At 40.1% G+C, this 23,514-nt stretch overlaps 1 protein-coding gene across 4 annotated transcripts; it reads right to left on the bottom strand.

Annotated features, from left to right (window-relative positions):
- Window positions 1-5,396: 5,396 nt before the first annotated feature.
- LOC130926540 (uncharacterized) lies at window positions 5,397-22,313 on the bottom strand. 4 transcript variants are annotated; one of them, XR_009066239.1, is made up of 6 exons: window positions 22,173-22,313; window positions 12,232-12,414; window positions 7,273-7,332; window positions 7,032-7,171; window positions 6,755-6,880; window positions 5,397-6,633 (listed from the first exon to the last, which is right to left on the bottom strand). XR_009066239.1 is itself a non-coding variant. In XM_057851471.1 (5 exons), exon 1 carries the CDS (start codon window positions 9,126-9,128, stop codon window positions 8,082-8,084), a length of 1,047 nt encoding a protein of 348 aa, XP_057707454.1. In that variant the 5' UTR covers window positions 9,129-12,225; the 3' UTR covers window positions 5,397-6,633; window positions 6,755-6,880; window positions 7,032-7,171; window positions 7,273-7,332; window positions 7,465-8,081. The 4 variants fall into 4 exon arrangements, 3 of the variants coding, with proteins under 3 accessions (XP_057707454.1, XP_057707453.1, XP_057707455.1); XM_057851471.1 differs by lacking the exons at window positions 12,232-12,414; window positions 22,173-22,313 and adding an exon at window positions 7,465-12,225; XM_057851470.1 differs by lacking the exons at window positions 12,232-12,414; window positions 22,173-22,313 and having other exon boundaries at window positions 7,273-12,225.
- Window positions 22,314-23,514: the final 1,201 nt, after the last annotated feature.

Raw genomic sequence — 23,514 nt, 5'->3', positions numbered from 1 at the left:
GGGGGTGGTTACGCATTTTTTCAAAATTTCAAAAACGGTCAAAAAATACTTTTGGGCCAAGGAGAGCCGGGAAACGTTCCAAAAACATATCAGGACTCTCGGCACCACCTAAATATGCCAAAAAAGTTGACTTTTGGAAAAATTCAATTTTTGACTTTTTCGTAAGGGGGGGTGGTTACGCATTTTTTCAAAATTTCAAAAACGGTCAAAAAATACTTTTGGGCCAAGGAGCGCCGGGAAACGTTCCAAAAACACATCAGGACTCTCGGCACCACCAAAAGATGCCAAAAAAGTTGACTTTTGGGAAAAGTCCATTTTTGACTTTTTCGTAAGGGGGGTGGTTACGCATTTTTTCAAAATTTCAAAAACGGTCAAAAAATACTTTTGGGCCAAGGAGCGCCGGGAAACGTTCCAAAAACACATCAGGACTCTCGGCACCACCCAAATATGCCAAAAAAGTTGACTTTTGGAAAAAGTCAATTTTTGACTTTTTCGTAAGGGGGGGTGGTTACGCATGTTTTCAAAATTTCAAAAAGGGTCAAAAAATACTTTTGGGCCAAGGAGAGCCGGGAAACTTTCCAAAAACATATCAGGACTCTCGGCACCACCCAAATATGCCAAAAAAGTTGACTTTTGGAAAAATTCAATTTTTGACTTTTTCGTAAGGGGGGGTGGTTACGCATTTTTTCAAAATTTCAAAAACGGTCAAAAATACTTTGGGGCCAAGGAGCACCGGGAAACGTTCCAAAACAACATCAGGACTCTCGGCACCACCCAAATATGCCAAAAAAGTTGACTTTTGGGAAAAGTCCATTTTTGACTTTTTTGTAAGGGGGGGTGGTTACGCATTTTTTCAAAATTTCAAAAACGGTCAAAAAATACTTTTGGGCCAAGGAGAGCCGGGAAACGTTCCAAAAACATATCAGGACTCTCGGCACCACCCAAATATGCCAAAAAAGTTGACTTTTGGGAAAAGTCCGTTTTTGACTTTTTCGTAAGGGGGGGTGGTTACGCATTTTTTCAAAATTTCAAAAACGGTCAAAAAATACTTTTGGGCCAAGGAGCGCCAGGAAACGTTCCAAAAACACATCAGGACTCTCAGCAGCACCCAAAGATGCCATTAAAGTTGACTTTTGGGAAAAGTCAATTTTTGACTTTTTCGTAAGGGGGGGTGCTTACGCATTTTTTCAAAATTTCAAAAACGGTCAAAAAATACTTTTGGGCCAAGGAGCGCCGGGAAACGTTCCAAAAACACATCAGGACTCTCGGCACCACCCAAAGATGCCAAAAAATTTGACTTTTGTGAAAAGTCCATTTTTGACTTTTTGTAAGGGGGGGGGGTGGTTACGCATTTTTTAAAAATTTCAAAAACGGTCAAAAAATACTTTTGGGCCAAGGAGCGCCGGGAAACGTTCCAAAAACACATCAGGACTCTCGGCACCACCAAAAGATGCCAAAAAAGTTGACTTTTGGGAAAAGTCCATTTTTGACTTTTTCGTAAGGGGGGTGGTTACGCATTTTTTCAAAATTTCAAAAAGGGTCAAAAAATACTTTTGGGCCAAGGAGCGCCGGGAAACGTTCCAAAAACATATCAGGACTCTCGGCACAACCAAAAGATGCCAAAAATGTTGACTTTTGGGAAAAGTCCATTTTTGACTTTTTCGTAAAGGGGGGTGGTTACGCATTTTTTCAAAATTTCAAAAAAGGGTCAAAAAATACTTTTGGGCCAAGGAGAGCCGGGAAACGTTCCAAAAACATATCAGGACTCTCGGCACCACCCAAATATGCCAAAAAAGTTGACTTTTGGAAAAATTCAATTTCTGACTTTTTCGTAACGGGGGGTGGTTACGCATTTTTTCAAAATTTCAAAAACGGTCAAAAAATACTTTTGGGCCAAGGAGCGCCAGGAAACGTTCCAAAAACACATCAGGACTCTCGGCACCACCCAAATATGCCAAAAAAGTTGACTTTTTGAAAAAGTCAATTTTTGACTTTTTCGTAAGGGGGGGTGGTTACGCATTTTTTCAAATTTTCAAAAACGGTCAAAAAATACTTTTGGGCCAGGGAGCGCCGGGAAACGTTCCAAAACCACATCAGGACTTTCGGCACCACCCAAATGTGCCAAAAAAGTTGACTTTTGGGAAAAGTCCATTTTTGACTTTTTCGTAAGGGGGGGTGGTTACGCATTTTTTCAAATTTTCAAAAAGTGTCAAAAAATACTTTTGGGCCAAGGAGCACCGGGAAACATTTTAAGACCACATCAGGACTGTCGGCACCACCCAAATATGCCAAAAAAGTTGACTTTTGGAAAAAGTCATTTTTTGACTTTTTCGTAAGGGGGGGTGGTTACGCATTTTTTCAAAATTTCAAAAACGGTCAAAAAATACTTTTAGGCCAAGGAGAGCCGGGAAACGTTCCAAAAACACATCAGGACTCTCGGCACCACCCAAATATGCCAAAAATGTTGACTTTTGGGAAAAGTCCGTTTTTGACTTTTTCGTAAGGGGGGGTGGTTACGCATTTTTTCAAAATTTCAAAAACGGTCAAAAAATACTTTTGGGCCAAGGAGCGCCAGGAAACGTTCCAAAAACACATCAGGACTCTCGGCACCACCCAAATATGCCTAAAACGTTGACTTTTGGAAAAAGTCCATTTTTGACTTTTTCGTAAGGGGGGGTGGTTACGCATTTTTTCAAAATTTCAAAAACGGTCAAAAAATACTTTTGGGCCAAGGAGCGCCGGGAAACGTTCCAAAAACACATCAGGACTCTCGGCACCACCCAAATGTGCCAAAAAAGTTGACTTTTGGAAAAAGTCAATTTTTGACTTTTTCGTAAGGGGGGGTGGTTACGCATTTTTTCAAAATTTCAAAAACGGTCAAAAAATACTTTGGGGCCAAGGAGCACCGGGAAACGTTTCAAAACCACATCAGGACTCTCGGCACCACCCAAATGTGCCAAAAAAGTTGACTTTTGGGAAAAGTCCATTTTTGACTTTTTCGTAAGGGGGGGTGCTTACGCATTTTTTCAAAATTTCAAAAACGGTCAAAAAATACTTTTGGGCCAAGGAGAGCCGGGAAACGTTCCAAAAACACATCAGGACTCTCGGCACCACCCAAAGATGCCAAAAAATTTGACTTTTGGGAAAAGTCCATTTTTGACTTTTTCGTAAGGGGGGGGTGGTTACGCATTTTTTAAAAATTTCAAAAACGGTCAAAAAATACTTTTGGGCCAAGGAGCGCCGGGAAACGTTCCAAAAACACATCAGGACTCTCGGCACCACCAAAAGATGCCAAAAAAGTTGACTTTTGGGAAAAGTCCATTTTTGACTTTTTGTAAGGGGGGTGGTTACGCATTTTTTCAAAATTTCAAAAACGGTCAAAAAATACTTTTGGGCCAAGGAGCGCCGGGAAACGTTCCAAAACCACATCAGGACTCTCAGCACCACCCAAATATGCCTAAAACGTTGACTTTTGGAAAAAGTCCATTTTTGACTTTTTCGTAAGGGGGGATGGTTACGCATTTTTTCAAATTTTCAAAAACCGTCAAAAAATACTTTTGGGCCAAGGAGCGCCGGGAAACGTTCCAAAACCACATCAGGACTCTCGGCACCACCCAAATATGCCAAAAAAGTTGACTTTTGGGAAAAGTCCATTTTTGACTTTTTCGTAAGGGGGGGTGGTTACGCATTTTTTCAAATTTTCAAAAACGGTCAAAAAATACTTTTGGGCCAAGGAGCACCGGGAAACGTTCCAAAACCACATCAGGACTCTCGGCACCACCCAAATGTGCCAAAAAAGTTGACTTTTGGGAAAAGTCAATTTTTGACTTTTTTGTAGGGGGGGGGTTACGCATTTTTTCAAAATTTCAAAACCGGTCAAAAAATACTTTTGGGCCTAGGAGCGCTGGGAAACGTTCCAAAATCACATCAGAACTCCAAGATGCCAAAAAAGTTGACTTTTGGGAAAAGTCCATTTTTGACTTTTTCGTAAGGGGGGGTGGTTACGCATTTTTTCAAAATTTCAAAAACGGTCAAAAAATACTTTTGGGCCAAGGAGCGCCGGGAAATGTTCCAAAAACACATCAGGACTCTCGGCACCACGCAAATATGCCAAAAAAGTTGACTTTTGGGAAAAGTCAATTTTTGACTTTTTCGTAAGGGGGGGTGGTTACGCATTTTTTCAAATTTTCAAAAACGGTCAAAAAATACTTTTGGGCCAAGGAGCGCCGGGAAACGTTCCAAAACAACATCAGGACTCTTGGCACCACCCAAATATGCCAAAAAAGTTGACTTTTGGGAAAAGTCAATTTTTGACTTTTTTGGGGTGCTCACGCATTTTTTCAAAATTTCAAAAACGGTCAAAAAATACTTTTGGGCCAAGGAACGCCGGGAAACGTTTCAAAAACATGTCAGGATTCTCGGCACAGCCCAAATATGCCAAAAAAGTTTTTGGGAAATAAATAATCATTATAATTATTATACTACTATTATATATAGTAGTATACTATAATAATAATGCTAGAATTTTTTTTTTTAGGAAATTGTTTTGAATAATGTTTGAAAGGCAAAGTCAGTTCTGAATCTGTTTACTTTCCATTCTTTTGCACTAGTAAATGCTATCAGCATTTAACCTCATTTTTTATTTGGGATTATTGTTATTTACATTATTATTTGTACTTTAATAAAGAATTTAAGTGTTCCAAAATGGTTTTGTGAATTTATAAGCGTCAACAAAAATTTCACTGTTAAATTAGTTATTAAAAAAAAAAAAAATTAAAAAAGAACTTATTAGATTAGTCGACTAATCGTCAAACTAGTCGGCTGACTAATCAGGAGAAAATTTGTCGTTTAGGACAGCTCCAGTGTACCGGAACATATTTCCTCCACACCCTTCTCACCTTTTTAACCCCTGACCCATGAAGAGGGCCACTGGATATGTTCGCTTTAGGCCCCAAAATTGCCAAGTCCACCACTGCTCATAAGGGTAGCATTCCGCGTCATACAGTAAGAAAGGTCTGACATTAAAGCATTTCAGTTAGGGTCTTGGAAAGTTTCCAGTTTCACACTTATCTTGGGGCATGTTGACAATTAAAAGTTTTGCATTTGCTACTTTTGCCTTTGTTAGGTATGGGGACTGTTTCCAATAAAGGTAGTCCCCGGGTTACGACGTATTCGACTTACGTGATTTCGACTTGACAGCGCTGGAGCCTCGTCCGCCATTTTGTCTCCAGTCGTTTTTTTGTTTTTTTGTCACACAAACAGTACCTTATTGTACCTCACAGTATTTTATCTTTTTCTTTACTTTATTAATATGACGTGTTCTTTCCTCACTAAACGTGAAGCTGTTCAACTTTACAGACAGCAAACAAGGCAATTGTACTTTTTTAAGCTTTTTACTTCCTTCACTTTTGACAATTTGTAAAGCTGTATCACACATTTATACACTTTTGCTCAGAACGACACACATTTTAACAACAAAGCACTTGACACAAATTAATTGGTGTTCAAACGTCCATCTAGTCTAATCATTATATAAATTTAGGTGACACTAGAACTACCAAGGGTGGATCAGTTGATACAAAACCCTTTTGTATCCAGAGAAGGGTCATCTGATACTAATTAGCAGCAATTAGAATTGAGGTCCTAATTAGTCATTCCTATTCACACTCGCAAAACCACAAAGTTGGATTGCTCCAATTAGCATCTTGAGTGTTTGCAGGGCATGGGTGCCTTGGCTTTGTCAGACAGTGGACTGCTCAGGCAGGCAATCGAGCAGACCTTTTTACATCTCCCAAAAGTAAAGTTTGCCTACAGTACAAGGGACGGAGTAATAAAAAACAAAAAATTTATGTGGTGACATATGACACTTCGCCCTTTTCCCGGGGCTAGGTGTTGGAGGTTGATTCCGAAGCAATTTTTCCTTCTGCGCCTTCTTTGCGCCCACATGAGAGTGAGCCAATTCCTTTGCAATACCCAGCAGGAAGTCCACCCGTCTCTCTTGCCTTCCAGTGCATGCCCGATACAACACATATGCATTCAGTGCTTCCCTATCAATCATATTGTAGAGCACGGTGAGTGGCCATCTCCATGCTCGTCCGTGTTTGACAAACTAAAGGGAGCCCTGGATTTGCAAATATTCAAGATGCTAATTGCAGCTATCCAGAGTGAAACCCATCCTTCACACCTACGCAGCGACTCCACAAGACTGTGTAGGGGCGTTGTCTGCTCGATTACTTGTTTGAGTGGTCTATTGTTTGACAAAGCCAAGTAGTCAGTTTGGTATCGGTGACATTGGACGCCTTTCTGGTCTTTCTTTATAGCCAAAAAAACTCCGGGACTTCCAGTGTTTTAAATTAGCCTAGTTTGCCTAACAAAAGTCAGCTACCTTAAATGCTACGAATGCTAACATATTTAAGGTTCCCATAGAAAATCTCTCAAACATATTTCCACAAACTTTTAGCTGTTAATTACAAATGCATACACAAACATATATTAGCTGAAATGACTTACAGCCTGATGTGGGCCAAACCAGAGCTCACTTAGCCATGTCAGACATCTGAGTCTGCTTCTCAGTCATATAAGGTTACAGTCCAGCCAGACCCAATGCTGCCACCAGAGGGAAGTGTATCCATCCTTAATAAAAAAAATACATCACTTTTGGAATTTTTGGAAAGCTATTTTGTAGGGGTATTTAGAGGGTTAATTCCGACGTAGCCAGCATAAGAACGGAACTTGTTCGTAACCCAGGGCTTACCTGTACATGTATTTAAAATGTTTTCTTCTTCCCACTCCTTTTCATGCATGTAGTTGATGTTGCTATGTTACTTAGGTTTGCTGCTCTTTGTATATATTTGCTGTCTTGACAAGGAAAAATCATGGCCTGAAATAAACGAATGAAATGAAATATGAAAATGAATGAAAATATGTACTGTATTCTATTTAAAAATATGTTCTGTAATTAGCATTTTTATTAACAAAAATAATAATGCCATCACATTTTGCATTTATTGAACTATTTTAATGTCAAATACATTGTTATTTTCAAAATACAAAATGTAGATGTCCCTCGGTCCAAAAAAGACGAAGTAGTCTCGACTGATGCTCCAGTTTTTTTTTGTTTTTTTTCTCTCCACTCTCGTTCGCACCATAAGCACCTGGTGCACCTTGAAAACTAGACAATTTTACATACAAAAAATATTATGAGCAAACAAAATTATACATTCACAAACTAAATAACATAAAATGTTCAAAAATAATACACTATCTACTCACCTTATTCCGCCGACCAAGGGTGCTAAAACAATGTGACCTGGTCTGCAGCTTTAATGGACACTGAGAAAATGTACAATGGGCGCCATTAGACAAACAAAACGCAAGCAAAAACGTGCTTGAAAACAAACAAATAGAGCACCTAATGTGACACTATATTAACGAAATATTTGTTATATGTTAAATAAAAATCACTTTGAATGGTTGTTGACTTATCCTCTCTTCTTTTGTCTCTCTAATTTTCCCTTTTTGCCAACACAACATACGACGGACGACCGCATTTGATCGGTGCTTCCCACATTCTGAAGCTTTGGCCTCCTCCTCACTACTTCTACTTCGTGCAGATAGACTAGGGAAGCCTGCGCAACGTTGCCACCCTATGGCGCTTATGGGAATTGCACAAAATAATGATGCAGAATGAACAAGCAGACATGTATGGATAATTAAATTCAAAACAAATGAACTTTTAAACATTACATTGGAATGCAGATTAGCTGCATTTACACTCCCACCAAATCCTGCTTTGAACAATTTAAATGTTTCATGCAGGATTTTAAACTCAAATCTGCAACTGATTTCACCTTGTACTTTTACGCTAATAAGTGTGAGGGAGGTAACAGTTCTATTCGCTCTCAAGGAGAAGCACTAGCTTTTGAATTGGCCTCTCTATAATCGAAGGTTCGGATGAATGATCCTGAATTCTCAATTTGTGCTCTCCAGTTTGAATCTTAGCTCTTCTAACTAATCCATCACTTCCTTGAATGGCTTCGACCACTCTTCCTAGTAGCCATTGGTTTCTTGGGAGATTTTCATCATCCATTTGGAGATTGCGACGGGGTTTGAACGATTTCTGTCTGGTAGTGAGCTTCATGAGGCGGTCCCTTCGTTTTCTGCCTTGCACAGAGAGTTGGATGAGCTTGGCCAGAAGTCTGCTCCCACCAATAACCCAGAGCCCATTTGCCCTGCGTTCCATCTGGGTTTGTCCTCGTCTTTGATGGCAGGTCTTGACATGGTAGTGGGCAAGAATCAGCTTGATGACATTGCTGTCCTTTGGAAGGATGATGGGGCGTTTTTGTTTCAGACTCAGTGTTGACTTCTTTCGTCTTCCACCAACACAGAGTTGATCTCTGCGCAGGATTGGGTCGAGACGGGAAAGAGCTCTTGAACTTGGTAGATATTCTCCTCTCTGGATCATCTTCAGCTCCTTGGGAAAGGCTTGCTGCTGGACGAGCTTGAGGATGATTTTGGCAGCTCTTTCTGTTTCTGTGACAGTCACGAGCTCTGTGTGTGGTTCTTTGGACTCTAGTCTCTTGATTCTCTCGACTTAGATGGTTGAGGAGGTCTACACTATCGTTGGACTTAGTATCACATGCTAGACTTACCTTAACTTCGGGGTCACCGTAGCCTTTGCAGCTGGCATCGGCAAAGTGATGCAGTCCTGTTCTAATGATGGCGCTGAGGTTCTGTGGGTGATAGCATTGTGGAATTACAACTTCTTGTAGCTTCTCGAGGCCGCGTTTCCACTTCTCCCACCGTGATCTCAAGTCATTTGGGAGGGGGGCTGACTTCAGCTTCCTCTTCCGACATTGGACTGGGATGGTGGCAAGCCTCTTGTTGTTTGAAAGAGGTGGTGGAGAATAATTTTTGAAAGGTAGCGGCATCTCTAAGTGTCTATCCTTCTGCCTAATTTTCTTGCTGAGGAACTGTCTTAAGTTAACATCTTCTTGCGACACATAGTTCTTGCAGTTTCTCTCGCTAAAATCTAACTCCAGGGCTTTCAATTCTTCCATGACTGGTGGGGTTATGATTTCTTTTACTGCAACTCTGTGGACGTAGCTCATGCTTCCTTGTCTGTCCATATGCGGATTGGATGGTCCTACAATGCTCCAACCGAGCTCTGTCCGTTGTGCAAACGGTTTGTCCCCTCCACCTATGACAGATTCAATTGGGGCTCGTGCTGCTGGGCAGTTCGATCCAATTAGTAGTCCTACCTCACAATCTTGGAGTGTCGGTATCTGGTTTGTCAAATTATGTAGGTGACACCTCTGCTGGGCTGTCTGCTTTGTCGGGATGTGTGACTTATCCACGGGAATAAAGCTCCGGGTGAAGGCTTGGTTTATTTGGATAGGCTTTCCGGAAAGGAGTGCTTGAACCTGCAGCCCACTGACACGCTTGGTAAGACAGTGTCAATGGCAGTCATGGTGCTAAGTTTTAGCGTTGTTGGTTGGGCTGACTCTACGTTCAGGTCGTCGAGCAGATCTTCTAGAATAAAGGTTGCGTCGCTCTGCTGGTCAAGTACAGCATAGGTCAGAACTTGTCGCTGAGGCTCTAGTGATGAAGAAACCAAAACCGGGACTATGCTGGAGGTGGCAGGTACATACTGTACTGAGGTGTGAGAGTGCACCACGTGGGGTTCCTGACGAAGAGCTTTGTCTGCAGGAGGTGAGTTGTTCTTTATCTCTCCTGTCGTCTTTTGCTTCCTCTCTTCGTGCAGGCATGTGGGATGTCGCCCATGAAAGACGCTGCAGATATGTCGCCTTTGACAATTTTTGCTGGAGTGCCCTTTTCTCAAGCATCTAAAGCAAAGGTTGTTCTCGTGGATGAATGCCCTTTTTTCGTCTAAGCTCTTTGATGCAAAGGTTGGGCACCTAGCAATACCATGAGTTTCATTTTTACAAGCGGTGCATGGTGGTTTTGGCTGAAGCGTCTCTTGGGTCTCCTTTATGGGTTCCTTTATCTGTGCAGTTGTACTGAGGGCTCTGGTCCACTGTGGTTTTCTCGCCTCGTTAGCCTTTGCATTCATGAAGAAGGGAGCGGTGATGGGGTTACAGACAATCCGGACTTCTTTGTTCAGGAAGTTTATGAAGTGCACCAGAACTGGATAACCGTTAGACTTGTCCAGCTCCTCCACCACGATTCTGCTCCATTTTCGCACAATCCACTCTGGCAGTTTTTTGAGTAGTTTCTGGTTCTCCTCACAATCGTTTAAAATGGATAGTCCTTTGACATGAGGTAAAGCAGTTGCACAACCCTGCAGAAAGTCTGTGAATTCTCTCAGGGATATTGGATTGGTAGCGCTGATCTTCGGCCATTTGGAAAGTTTGTCTCTGAAGGCCTTTTGCACTATAAACGGGTTACCATACCTTTCTTCTAGAACCTTCCAAGCTCCCTGGTATCCATCTTCTGAGGTCCTGTAGAAGAACCCTTCCACTGCCTTTAGAGTCTCTCCAGAGAGAAAGTTTTTAGGTAAAACATTTTCTCTGCCGTAGGTATGGGTTTCTGGTCGATGAGTGCCATGAAGGTTGTCTTCCAGTCGACATACTTGATAGGATCACCAGTAAATTTTGTTGGTTCGGGCACAGGTAGGCGGTTTATACTGAGAGCTCGCGATCGCCTGAGCTAGGCTGATGGCCTCCATAGGTGTAGCTGTTTGAGAGGGTGCTTGGTGAGTTAGGAAGGACGTTGCGTTTGGGTTTAACATGTGATTGATCTCTTGGTGAGCTGTATTTATTTCAAATTCTCTTTCGTGATCACTTCCAAAACTGTCATACGCTTTAACCCGCGCTGCTGCCATCTGGACTTCCTTCTCTGCTTTTATTCGCGCTAGCTTTGTTCGTTCCTGTTCTAGCTTCTTGTGCCTCTCAGCTCTTCTCCTCTCAACTTCAGCTAAGCTGGCTGCTTCCTCTACCTTTATTGCCGCCTCTGCCACCTTTAATTCACTTTCTAGTTGAATGATCTTTGCTTGTTGAGCCTGGATGTCTTCGATTGCTTTAGCCTGTTCCCTCTTAGCAGCAAGCTCTGCTTCTGCCTCTAAACGCTGACAAGAATGAGACGATGGGTTGGAACTTGGCTGGCTTTCAGATTGGTCTGAAATTACAGTCTCAGTCTCTGTACGACCAAAAACAGATCCATACTCATCTTTGTTTAGCACCATTCTTACTCTGTTTCTCTAGGTCTTCATTGTATCTCCCGTCACGTGGCTGCATTCGCATATTGACAAGGGTGGTTATCTCTTCAGTTAAAGTGTTACAGGTGTTCATTTTGTTGGCGATCGTAGGTGTCGTAGCATGGTGACGCGTGATGGGTTCATTTTGTTGACATACTGTTCTGTGTCTTATTTCAATTTCCCTTCGGATATTGCCTAGCTCTTCAGGAGAGCATAAGGATTTTAGTGCTGCTCTGCTTTGTTTTGCTGTCTGCGTCCAGGAGTCATATGCCTTAATGAAGGCCTTCTCACGTTTTTGGGTCTCTTGATGGAGGAATTCTCGACCTTTCTCAGTTAGAGTGCGTTGGCGTCCATCAGGCCTTTCTTAACGGACATCTGAGGTTTGACTAACGGTACTGGTACTGGGCATCTCTAACACCCTTTCGATTGCAGTTTCTATACTGGGGTCAAATCCGCTCTGATCTAGAATTTGGGTTGCCTCTTCCTCGTGGAGCGACATACTGTTGCTATGCCTAGCTTGTTTTTACAAGCAACACTAAACTGACCGGACAATTAGTCAACAATATGTTATTAAACACGCTTATGTTCTTAGTAAGAACCAAACAAGCTCAAAATATATGTCTAAGTTTTTAGAGCTAATTATTAGCTTATTACACCTTTTACGACCCTTTGATAGATACCAAGAAATTATCAAATATATGGAATAATGTAGTAAGTTATCTCAAGCAATAATCAAATGCACTCACAATAATATAAACTTGAAGTGCTTTGATATTTTCTAAACAGGAAAATATTTTAAATATTTACATTGGTCACTTCAAATATGACGAGATATAACAACTGCTAAGTAGATGTGTTGAGTCAATACGTGAAAGAGGGATTCTTAAAACGATCCGTCAATAAAGTCTCTCAAACTCAACATGAAAGTCAGGTTGAATCTTCTTCCAGTGTTACTTTATATTGTGTGGCAATATGACCAGGAGTTCATTTGTGATGCTAGAGTTGAACAATGTCACCTGATCACCGGACTGGCTTCAAGAGATGTCTTCGTTGACTTAGCTGAGACGTGGATGCGCTAAGTTTTCACTGTAGCTGTCCCTCGGTCCAAAAAAGACACCTCGTCTCGACTGATGCGCCAGTTTCTTTTATTTTTCTCTCCACTCTCGTTCGCACCATAACCACCTGGTGCACCTTGAAAACTAGACAATTTTACATACAAAAAATATAGGGAATGGGACGTACTACATCACTGTTTGGCTACGCCTCCATGCTGGTAATATCCTTTACTTCCGGTCCGGCAGACTCAACGGGGATTGTAATGTGTGGTAGTGCTAAGCTAATTCCTTCGGTGTATTAGAAAGAAAATATGGGTGTGTATTGTTGTGTTACCGGGTGCAAAAGTGTCTCCAGGAAAACTGAACTCACTTTTCACCGTTTTCCTGCATGGAGGACCAAATATCAGATCACGAAGGCACGACGGATGGCTGGGTTGCAGCGGTTCGTCGGAAAAACATTTCTTTTGTTCATATTTCTGCTGGAATGAGAGTGTGTTCCCGTCATCTCTATTCTTGTACGTTGAACGATTTATCCACTGTTTTGGTTTCAATACGTTTTTTTATTATTTTTACCGTTGTGTAAATCTGCCTCGGTAGCAATGCTCACCTACTACGACTCACCTACCTGTTGTGTTCCTAGGTAAACCTGCTGACAAGACATCCCGATTGGTCACCATCTCTCGGATTATTTGACAAAGAAAATTTGTTCAATTGAGTGGTTCCATTTGTCTTGTGTCGGAATCAAACAAGCCCCTGCAGCAGACGCCATCTGGGTCTGCCCTTCTTGCTGATAAACTGTGGGCTTTTAACTTGTGAAAATGCAAGAACTTTAATGCACGTATTTATTCTGCCTGGCTATTTAACTAAGGCCAGTGAAGTGTTTTTTTTTTAAACCACTTTGACAAAGGCACGTTTCATTGTAATGTTGAATTTATATATTCTATATTTATAATTTATAATATTCTTGTTTGCACTAATGTAGACTTTAGACTGTCAATTCAAATAGTGTTGGAAAAGTTGCAATACCTAAAATAGAAATGCAAGAACTGTAATGTACATATTTATACACCTTTATTTACCTAAGGCCACTGAATGTTTAACTGCTTTGAAAAATACAGGTTTTGTTGTGATCTTGTATTTATATAGTATATAGCTTTTAATAATGTATTATATTATGTATTATAATATTTGCTACCCCCTGTCAGTGTGTGGGCCATTTTGCACTAAAAGGATTTTAAACTGTCAGTTCAAATATTGTGTTGGAGAACTTGCAATACTTAAAATGGAAATGCAAGAGCTTTAAACCACATATTTATTCTGTCTGGCAATTTACCCAAGGCCAGTAAATAGTTTTTAAACTGCTTTGACAAAGACACGTTTATGTTAATCTTGTATATATTACTTATAATTATATAATATTTGCTGATCCTGTCAGAAGGTGGGCCTTGTTTGCACTAATTTAAAGATTTTAAACTGTCAGCTCAAATATTGTATTGGATAAGTTGCATTACTTGAAATAAATCTATTGCAACTTATCAGTCCCAGTTCTTGTCTACAACACTGTCCACACATTGTCAATGCATATTCCAAATAGAATAACAAAATTAAGTCACCTGACTTTGTAATTATTACACCTGTTTATTATGAAGACCTGAAGTAAACAACAAGCAGTTACAGTTTGTCAAGAAGTTGTTCAAGTCATGTTTTGGTATTCATATTTTATTGACTTTTTTACAACAACACTTGGGCTCATGTTTGTAAGAGCACAGCAAACACAAGTTTCAGCGTGCACTCTTCGCCTTTCCAACCTCTCATCATGCTCCGATTTGGTGCGCTTGACCTCAGAATAACCCAAGAAGAGATATGGTGACCGATCAGGATGTGTTGTCAGCATTTCATATGCAGGTTTTCCTAGGAACACAACAGGTAGGTGAGGAGTAGTAGTAGTAGTAGTAGGTTAGCATTGCTACCGAGGCAGATTTACACAATGGTAAAAAAAAAAAAAAAAAAAAACGTATTGAAACCAAAACGGATAAATCGTTCAACTTACAAGAGTAGAGATGACGGGAACACACTCTCATTCCAGCAGAAATATGATCAAAAGAAATGCTTTTCCGACGAATCGCTGTGACCCAGCCATCCGTCGTGCCTTAGTGATCTGATATTTGGTCCTCCATGCAGGAAAACGGTGAAAAGAGAGTCCAGTTTCCCTCGCCCTTTTTTTGGTCGTAGGAGAAGCTGTTGCACCCAGTAACACAACAATACACACCCATATTTTCTTTCTAATACACCGAAGGAATTAGCTTAGCACTACCACACGTTACAATCCCCGTTGAGTCTGCCGGACCGGAAGTAAAGGATATTACCAGCATGGAGGCGTAGCCAAACAGTCCCATTCCCTATTATGAGCAAACAAAATTATACATTCACAAACTAAATAACATAAAATGTTCAATAATAATACACTATCTAATCACCTTCTACACGGTTCCCGTTTGACGTCATATCCGCCCCTGCGCCGCCATTGTTGTTGGCAACAAGGAGCAAACTACTACATAATACAACAGCACTCAAGATGGTTGTTGGGTCCGTGACTCCGTGGATGTGTGAACAGAGCAGATGGGACGAAGAAAATTGGATTGTACTCCATTCCAAAGGTCAGACAACATGAAGGGGATTTCACTAAATCGCTCAGAGGAACGTCGTCGTCTCTGGTTGGCAAATATTAAGAGGAAAGATGAACCCTCGAAACATGTCAGGGTCTGCTCAGACCACTTCATTACAGGTAAAATCTAGTGTGTATTTTGTCATATGTGAGTGTCTGAAAAGTACTGTTGTAAGGCAAGCAAGCAAGGTAATGCCAGGGACACACGGTAGGATTGGTTGGTAAAATTCCAAACAGACGAGAGACCCCAGGCGGAACGAGCACATTCCTTGACAAAAAGTTTTGCTCCTGCCGATTCTCTTCCCGTGTGCCGCTGGTTTTTAAAGCCATTATCACACAGCAACCTTCTCTTAATTAGTAATGTTGGGGATAAGTGAAATACTAAGCTGATGTTATTCGTGTCTCTCTAAACGATGTTCAGGTCGCCCTGCTAACATGTACGACCAAACAAATCCTGACTGGCCAACATTGAAACTCGAGGAGATGACTCCTACCGAATCTCTGAAAAAGCATGCTGAGCTTGAGAGAAAGCAAAACAGGTATGTGTAACTCTCAAACCCCCAGATCATTAATTGTTTCGGTGTCTGACTGTAGTCTGTAAAGCCCACATGACTTTCTGCCAATGATGTTCAAGTTTTTTGTCAGTAATCTTGCATGGCAACATAATGGTTCCATATATAATGGCTCCTTGGGCCCTCTAGTACTAATAATTGTCATTATCAAGGACAACAATAGACACATCACTGTCAGTTTTCATCTAACAGTATTAATGTCACTTGTTTTTTCTCAGCTATGAAGATTTGATGTTTAACATTGGTGTCATTAACATGAACAGCCTATGTGGTTTTGTGTCTAAACAGATTTCAGAGAACAGCAAAAAGGCAGGAAAAAATGATGAGGAACGATGCAGCCAGTGCTCTTCTTCCCCTCCAGGACAGCTGCCAGCACACCCCCGTGGACATTGTACAACCAGCGTCTCCTGAAGGTCTAGCCCAGGGGTGGGCAAACTATTCCACAAAGGACCGCAGTGGGTGCGGGTTTTTGTTGCAACCCATTAAGAGGACACATTTTCACCAATCTGCTGTTTTACAAATGCAATCAGTTGATTGCAGTCAGGTGCTTCTCATTTCTGCTGAAACCTCATTGGTTATACTATCTGTGCTGGGTCAGTTGGAACAAAGACCTGGACCCACTTCGGCCCTCGAGGACCAGTTTGCCCACCCCTGGTCTAGCCGATACTGATGGCGCTGAAGCATCCACCAGCTCCATCGTCCAAGTGACTCAAGTCCAAGTAGACAGTGAAGTCCAGAGACTCTTATCAGAGAACATGACATTACGGACAGAGCTGGAATCTTTGCTGTTGATAATGCTGATGAAAATGCAATGAATGTACATTAAATATTAATTACAGAATATACTTTTTGCACATTACAGTTTTCTGCAAATGAAATTACAAATAACTGATGAAATGAGTTCATTTCCATGCACGCTAATTATCTGATTATTAACAGACCTCTTTTCAGTTATTCAAATCAAATCCTAATCAATAACATACAGCCTCCCCCAACCCCCTGGTTGGGAGGTAACAACAAATGTAAACAAAAAATGTAAACAATAACATCAGATGTGGGCTGCCAAAAACGGTTTTGAAATTATAATATCTTGGTCACATATGATGGTCAGTAGTGAAAGTATTTGAAAGAAACGTCATGCTTTATGTCTTATGTAAATTTTATGATATGATTTAATGACATATTGAAGGCTCTAACTTGTCCATATTGAATATTCCAATTTAAATGTTTTTTGTATATATATATATATATATATATATATATATATATATATATATTAGGGCTGTCAAAATTATCGCGTTAACGGGCGTTAATTTTTTTAATTAATCACGTTAAAATATTTGACGCAATTAACGCAGATGCCCCGCTCAGAGAGTTTTATATGACAGTACACATTGAAACGCTCACTTGTTGTGTTTTATGGAGTTTTGCCGCCCTCTGCTGGCGCTTGGGTGCGACTAATTTTATAGGCATCCATGAGCATTGAATAAGTAATTATTGACATCAACAATGGCGGGCTACTAGTTTATTTTTTGATTGAAAATTTTACAAATTTTATTAAAACGAAAACATTAAGAGGGGTTTTAATACAAAATTTCTCTAACTTGTACTAAAATTTTTCTATTAAGAACTACAAGTCTTTCTATCCATGGATCGCTTTAACAGAATGTTAATAATGTTAATGCCATCTTGTTGATTTATTGTTATAATAAACAAATAGTCCTTATGTACCGTATGTTGAATGTATATACTGTATCCATCTTGACAGCCCTAATATATATATATATATATTAGGGCTGTCAAACGATTAAAAAATTTTAATCGAGTTAATTACAGCTTAAAAATTAATTAATCGTAATTAATCGCAATTAATCGCAATTCAAACCATCTATAAAATATGCCATATTTTTCTGTAAATTATTGTTGGAATGGAAAGATAAGACACACGACGAATATATACATACAACATACTGTACATAAGTACTGTATTTGTTTATTGTAACAATAAATCCACAAATGACATTAACATTCTTTCTGTTAAAGTGATCCAAGGATAGAAAGACTTGAATTTCTTAAACGATAAATGTTATAGTTACAAGTTATAGTAATTAGGGCCCGAGCACTAAGCGTGCGAAGGCCCTATTGTTTTGCAAAGGATTTTTTTTTTTTTTTTTTTTTTTTTTTTTTTTCAGGGCAAATGAAAACGGCCAATTTGGAGGCCTGAACATGCACGAAAAGTCACCAAAATTTGCACATACGTCCGGAAAATTGTAAATTTCGATAATTTTGCAACGTTGCAAAAAAATATAACAAAATGGCTCAGTGGCGCCCCCTTGAAATTTTAAAATTGGCCTATAACATTAGGGTATGTCAGCGTAGAGCAATGAAATTTGGGGGGTCTATACCTTGTCCAAAACCGCTCCAAAAAAGCATTTACACGCATATTCCAAACCCAACAGGAAATTGGTTATTTTGGATCAAATATGAAATTTTTATCGATTCACAGGGTGCACATTTGAGACCTTTTCGCAGAGGGAGTTAGTTGGATCATCTTCAAAATTGGTGAGACTGTTCAGGAGACATATGAAATCTTAAGTTTTGAAAATGGTGCGTTTTCATTCACGGGTCTGACCTGGGCGTGGTGCCAAAGTCGACCATTTTTTCGGCAAAATGACAAATTCAGTAAATGACTAATAGTTCCTTGACACAACGTTCAATCTTTTTCATATTTGGCATGTATGTGTGGTATCCCACCCTTAACACGAGTGCATTGAAATATTACCCATTAGGTCTAGCGCCCCCTAGTGAGAACAGGAAATGCCTTTTTTTACGAGACAGGTTCCTCCTCCAAGGGAAAAAAATCTGTTGACCTCAAACCTGCATCAGGGGAGCCTTAAGACCTGTGTTCAGGTGCCTGATGAAAAATATTGAGGTTTCGTTGAGGCGGAGGGGTCCAAACAGGAAAGTGAAAATGAACGTCAACAATTTGTCACGCAAAAAACTTTGAACAGTCATAACTCGGCAGATATACAACATATCTGCGCCAAACTTCCCGTGTTTGTTGAGTCATACCCTGAAGGTTCTTGTAGGGGTCATTTGCATCAACTCTACAGTGCCAACTAGTGGCGACAGAAAGAAGTTTTAAAAAAGGCCTTTCCTATTGGGTTTTTTCAACATAGAGCAAGGAAATTTGGGGAGTACATACCTTATGCAAAACTGCTCCAAAAAGTCTCTTGCACCCGTATTCCAAATCCAACAGGAAATCGGGTATTTTGGATCGAATGTGAAATTTTCATGGGTTCACAGTAGGAGTTTACATTTGGAGGCTTGAATATGCACAAAAACTCGTAAAAATTTGCACATACATGCGGCTTTGGATAACGTTCGATAATCTTGCAATGTTACGAAAAAATGTAACAAAATGCCTCAGTGGCGCCCCCTTGAATTTTTCAAAAAGGCGTTTCCTATTAGGTTTTTTTAACATAGAGTGATGAAATTTGGGGAGTCGATACCTTGTGCAAAACTGCTCCAAAAAGTCTCTTGCACCCGTATTCCAAACCCAACAGGAAATCGGGTATTTTGGATCGAATGTGAAATTTTTATCGGTTCACAGTAGGAGTTTACATTTGGAGGCTTGAACATGCACGAAAACTCACAAAAATTTGGACATACATGTGGCTTTGGATAACGTTCAATAATCTTGCAACGTTACAAAAACATGTAAAAAAATGGCTCAGTGGCGCCCCCTTGAAATTTTCAAAAAGGCCTCTCTATTTAGGTTTTTTCAACGTAGAAGGATGAAATTCGGAGAGTCGATACCTTGTACAAAACTGCTCCAAAAAGTCTCTTGCATGCGTATTCCAAACCCAACAGGAAATCGGGTATTTTGGATTGAATGTGAAATTTTTATCGATTTACAGTGTGCACATTTTACACCTTGGCACCTAGGGAATTAGTTTGATCATTCTCAAAATTGGCGAGACTGTTCATGAGGCATATGAAATCTTAAGTTATCAAAATGGTGTGTTTTCATTCACGGGCCTGACCTGGGCGGGGTGCCAAAGTCGGCCATTTTTTCGCCAAAACACCGAATTCGGAAAATGACTGATAACTCCCTCATACAACGTTCAATCTATTTTAAATCTGGCATGTGTGTGAGGTATACCAGCCTGAGCAGGACTGGATTGAAAATTTACCATTTGTGCTTGGCGCCTCCTAGTGGGAACAGGAAATGCCCTTTTTTTACGGGACACACTCCTCCTCTAAAGGGAAAAAATCAATCTACCTCAAAGCTGCATAAGGGAAGCCTTAAGACCTGTCTTCAGGTGCCTGATAAAAAATATTGAAGTTTCGTTGAAGCGGAGGGGTCCAAACAGGAAAGTGAAAATGACTGTCAACAATTTTTCTCTCCAAAAACTTTGAACAGTCATAACTCGGCAGATATACAACATATCTGCGCCAAACTTCCCGTGCTTGTTGAGAGTCATACCCTGAAGGGCCTTGTAGGGGTCATTTGCATCAACCCTACAGCGCCAACTAGTGGCAATAGAAAGTCACTCGTTTTTCCAATACATGTCCAGTTCTTTTCAGGTTGGTCATTGTAGTTTCAAGACCTATTAAAATACTTATTTACGGCCCATGTCCACGTGTCTCTGTCTGTTGCCGTGACGACCCTTTATTCGCCATTTAAAGGAAATACTTTTTTTCAGAGACTCAGGCAGCTTATAGAGCCACAATATTTGGCACACTTGGTCGAATTGGCCCAGTTAGAATATTAATTTTGGTTTTGAATAAGGGCTTGGCTGCACAGCTCAGTAGTACCTCCTTTTTTGTAGTACTCTCTCCACTAGGTTTTTTTTTATCTGTTAGGTGTGTGAATGTAAAGAGGCGACTTTCGAGCTTGTTAGGTTCTAATGAGATGATTAGAGAGGAGGATCTGCCACCACCCTGACCTGCACACAGTCCGAGTTGCGCTAGATTGCGAGGGCCCGTTCAGTCCTGCTTGCAGGCCTAGTTTTATATTAAAACCCCTCTTCATGTTTTCGTTTTAATAAAATTTGTAAAATTTTCAATCAAAAGCAGAGTTAATATTATAATAAGAGGAATAAAAATAACAATAATAAAAATACAGTGACCAAAGTCTTAAGTTTTACGTGTATTTTGCATAGCTATTTTGATATGGAATGCCAGTTCATTTTTCATTGATGTTTAACTGTGTGTCAGGATAGGGCCTCATTACTATAGACTGAAGTGCTTTTCTTTTTGTGAACATTATTTTTTGGGGGAGAGATAGGAATATTATTTTTGTTGTGCTTTCGCTAAACGATACTTACAGTGGGGAGAACAAGTATTTGATACACTGCCAGTTTGGTTTTCCCATTGGCAGTGTATAAAATACTTGTTCTCCCCACTGTATGTTTGTTGTGAAGGAGTTGCCAATAAACGGTACGGTCCAAAGAATGCCTGTGTCCACTCGCCTCTACTGTATAACATATATTGGTACATATCTTACCCAAAATACAACAAGAGACACATAAATGCCACTAAAAGAAAGAAAACTTACCGAAATATGTGTGGAGTACAAATAGCAATTTGCATTGCATTGTGAATACAGCATAAACGTCTCACAACTACTAATTCTCCCACGTTTAGAAGAAATAACATGAGTATGGAACGGCGCTGCCCCCAAGCGTCCGGTGGCATTCTCTTCACTCTTAATGTCCATGAACGGCCTCATATGATGTAATCTGTTTGAGGCAATATGCGGGATGGTCATTCACCCAAGCGCCAGCAGAGGGCGGAAAAACTCCATAACAACAAGTGAGCGTTTCAGTGTACTGTCATTTAAATCTGTCTGAGCGGGACATCTGCGTTAATTGCGTCAAATATTTTAACGTGATTAATTTAAAAAATTAATTAACGCCCGTTAACGCGATAATTTTGACAGCCCTAATATATATATATATATATATATATATATATATATATATATATATATATATATATATATATATATATATATATATGCAGATGACAGTTAATTTTGCTCTTAGCACAATATTGCTTTTATTGTCCATAGAGGGCATCAACAATAAATAAATAAATAAATAAAAACTATATCTGTATGGATAGGTCTGATGCCACTGAACATTTTGAGTGGTCGCAAGCAAAATAATATTCAGAATGACTTTGATATTACACTTCAAAGCACCATCCCAAAATGGGACGTTTTTTTCCTATGTGTCGCAAAAACAAATCAGCACACAAGGGTTAAGAGGAGGACGCCTTGAGCCTAAACGCGTTTGTGTTTAGGTCATGTGCATCAGGTACGTGCATCAGGTCACGTTGCCATTCCTGAAGTAAGTCATTTATAAGTCCTAAGTTTCGTTGCAGTTGTTAATGCCCGTAGTAGCGAGCGTTCTTCCAACAAACATGGCGGACCGGAAGTGGCAAATTTTATCATGGGAACGGTGTATTCCGCCGACCAAGGGTGCTAAAACAATGTGACCTGGTCTGCAGCTTTAATGGACACACTGAGAAAATGTACAATGGGCGCCATTAGACAAACAAAACGCAAGCAAAAACGAGCTTGAAAACAAATGAATAGAGCACCTAATGTGACACTATATTAACGAAATATTTGTTATATGTTAAATAAAAATCACCTTGAATGGTTGTTGACTTATCCTCTCTTCCTTTGTCTCTCTAACTTTTCCTTTTTGCCAACACAACATGCAACGCACGACCGTATTTGAGCGGGGCTTCCCGCATTCTGAAGCTTCGGCCTCCTCCTCACTACTTCTACTTCGTGCAGATAGACTAGGGAAGCCTGCGCAACGTTGCCACCCTATGGCGCTTATGGGAATTGCACAAAATAATAATGCAGAATTAACAAGCAGACATATATGGATAATTAAATTCAAAACAAATGAACTTTTAAACATTATATTATATTACATTGGAATGCAGATTAGCTGCATTTACACAAAATACTTCCTGTGAGTCAATGTAATGCCATATTTGATCTTGAGGTAATACTTTAGACATTGTATGCATCCAATTTACGCTAGCACATTAAACTAATGCATGCCACTTTGAAGAGTTTCTGAAAAGTTTTTTTTCTTTTCTTTTCTTTAACAGCAACAAAAAGTCAATAAAGCACTCCTGTGAAAAGTGTTAGGCCAACAAATGGAAGGCAAGAGAGAAAATATTTTAAGAAACACTTGTTACAGAAAGTAAGACATCTTCGGGGACTGAATACCAGCCCAGGTGCGGTGGAAGGCATTCACAACAGGGGGTGCTGAAGATCTTGTTAAGTTTTTCCCATCCAAAAACAGCCGTTTTGGTCCAAATTTGTCATACTTGTGCGTTTTCTCCATACAAGGCGTGCACAATGGCAGTACACATGCATGCTGGACAGTTTTCGTACTACTACTAGGCTCCTACAAAGACAGCGTTCTATTTCACCTACAGTATGTGTTGGAGTTTTTGTAGTGGAAATAAAACGCCTTGTATTATAATGCAAATCCCTGAAGCTAGACAGCGAAATGGCACACGAACACACTTAAAATTAAAAGGGCCAATAAGCCAATAAGTTTAACACCCGCTTTTCACAACACTCAAATAAATAGCACACGAATACCCAACAGCGCTCTGCATGTCGGTAGCTCAACAGCAACAACAAACAATACTATGGCTACAATGCAAGCTATTTGAACTTCTCAACAGTCTAAATCTGCAGCTAACTTTTCCTCGTGGGCACTATTATAAACTGTCATTGTGATCTTCATTTTCGACCTCGAACTGAATTTTAGAAAATTTCGCTGTTTTTGTAAAGAAAATATCTCTAATTCGTTTTTGTGCCATGTTAATGCCTCCTCTGTCAACAGTTAACTTTTCCGTTCCAATAGCGCCTTATTCAACGTGGCCTGGTAGCAAGCAAAGTGTCAGGTGGTGACCGTGTTATTAACAAAAAAAATTCAACCATAGACTTCATAATGATATTGA

Source organism: Corythoichthys intestinalis, chromosome 12 (assembly GCF_030265065.1).
Source record: "Corythoichthys intestinalis isolate RoL2023-P3 chromosome 12, ASM3026506v1, whole genome shotgun sequence".
NCBI lineage: Eukaryota > Metazoa > Chordata > Actinopteri > Syngnathiformes > Syngnathidae > Corythoichthys > Corythoichthys intestinalis.
The sequence above is the reverse complement of the archived record's forward strand: the minus strand, read 5'-3'. Positions and strand labels throughout refer to the sequence as shown.

Excerpts from the sequence above, each read along its gene's own strand:
- LOC130926540 (XM_057851470.1), bottom strand. The coding sequence starts at position 9,128 with ATGGACAGACAAGGAAGCATGAGCTACGTCCACAGAGTTGCAGTAAAA.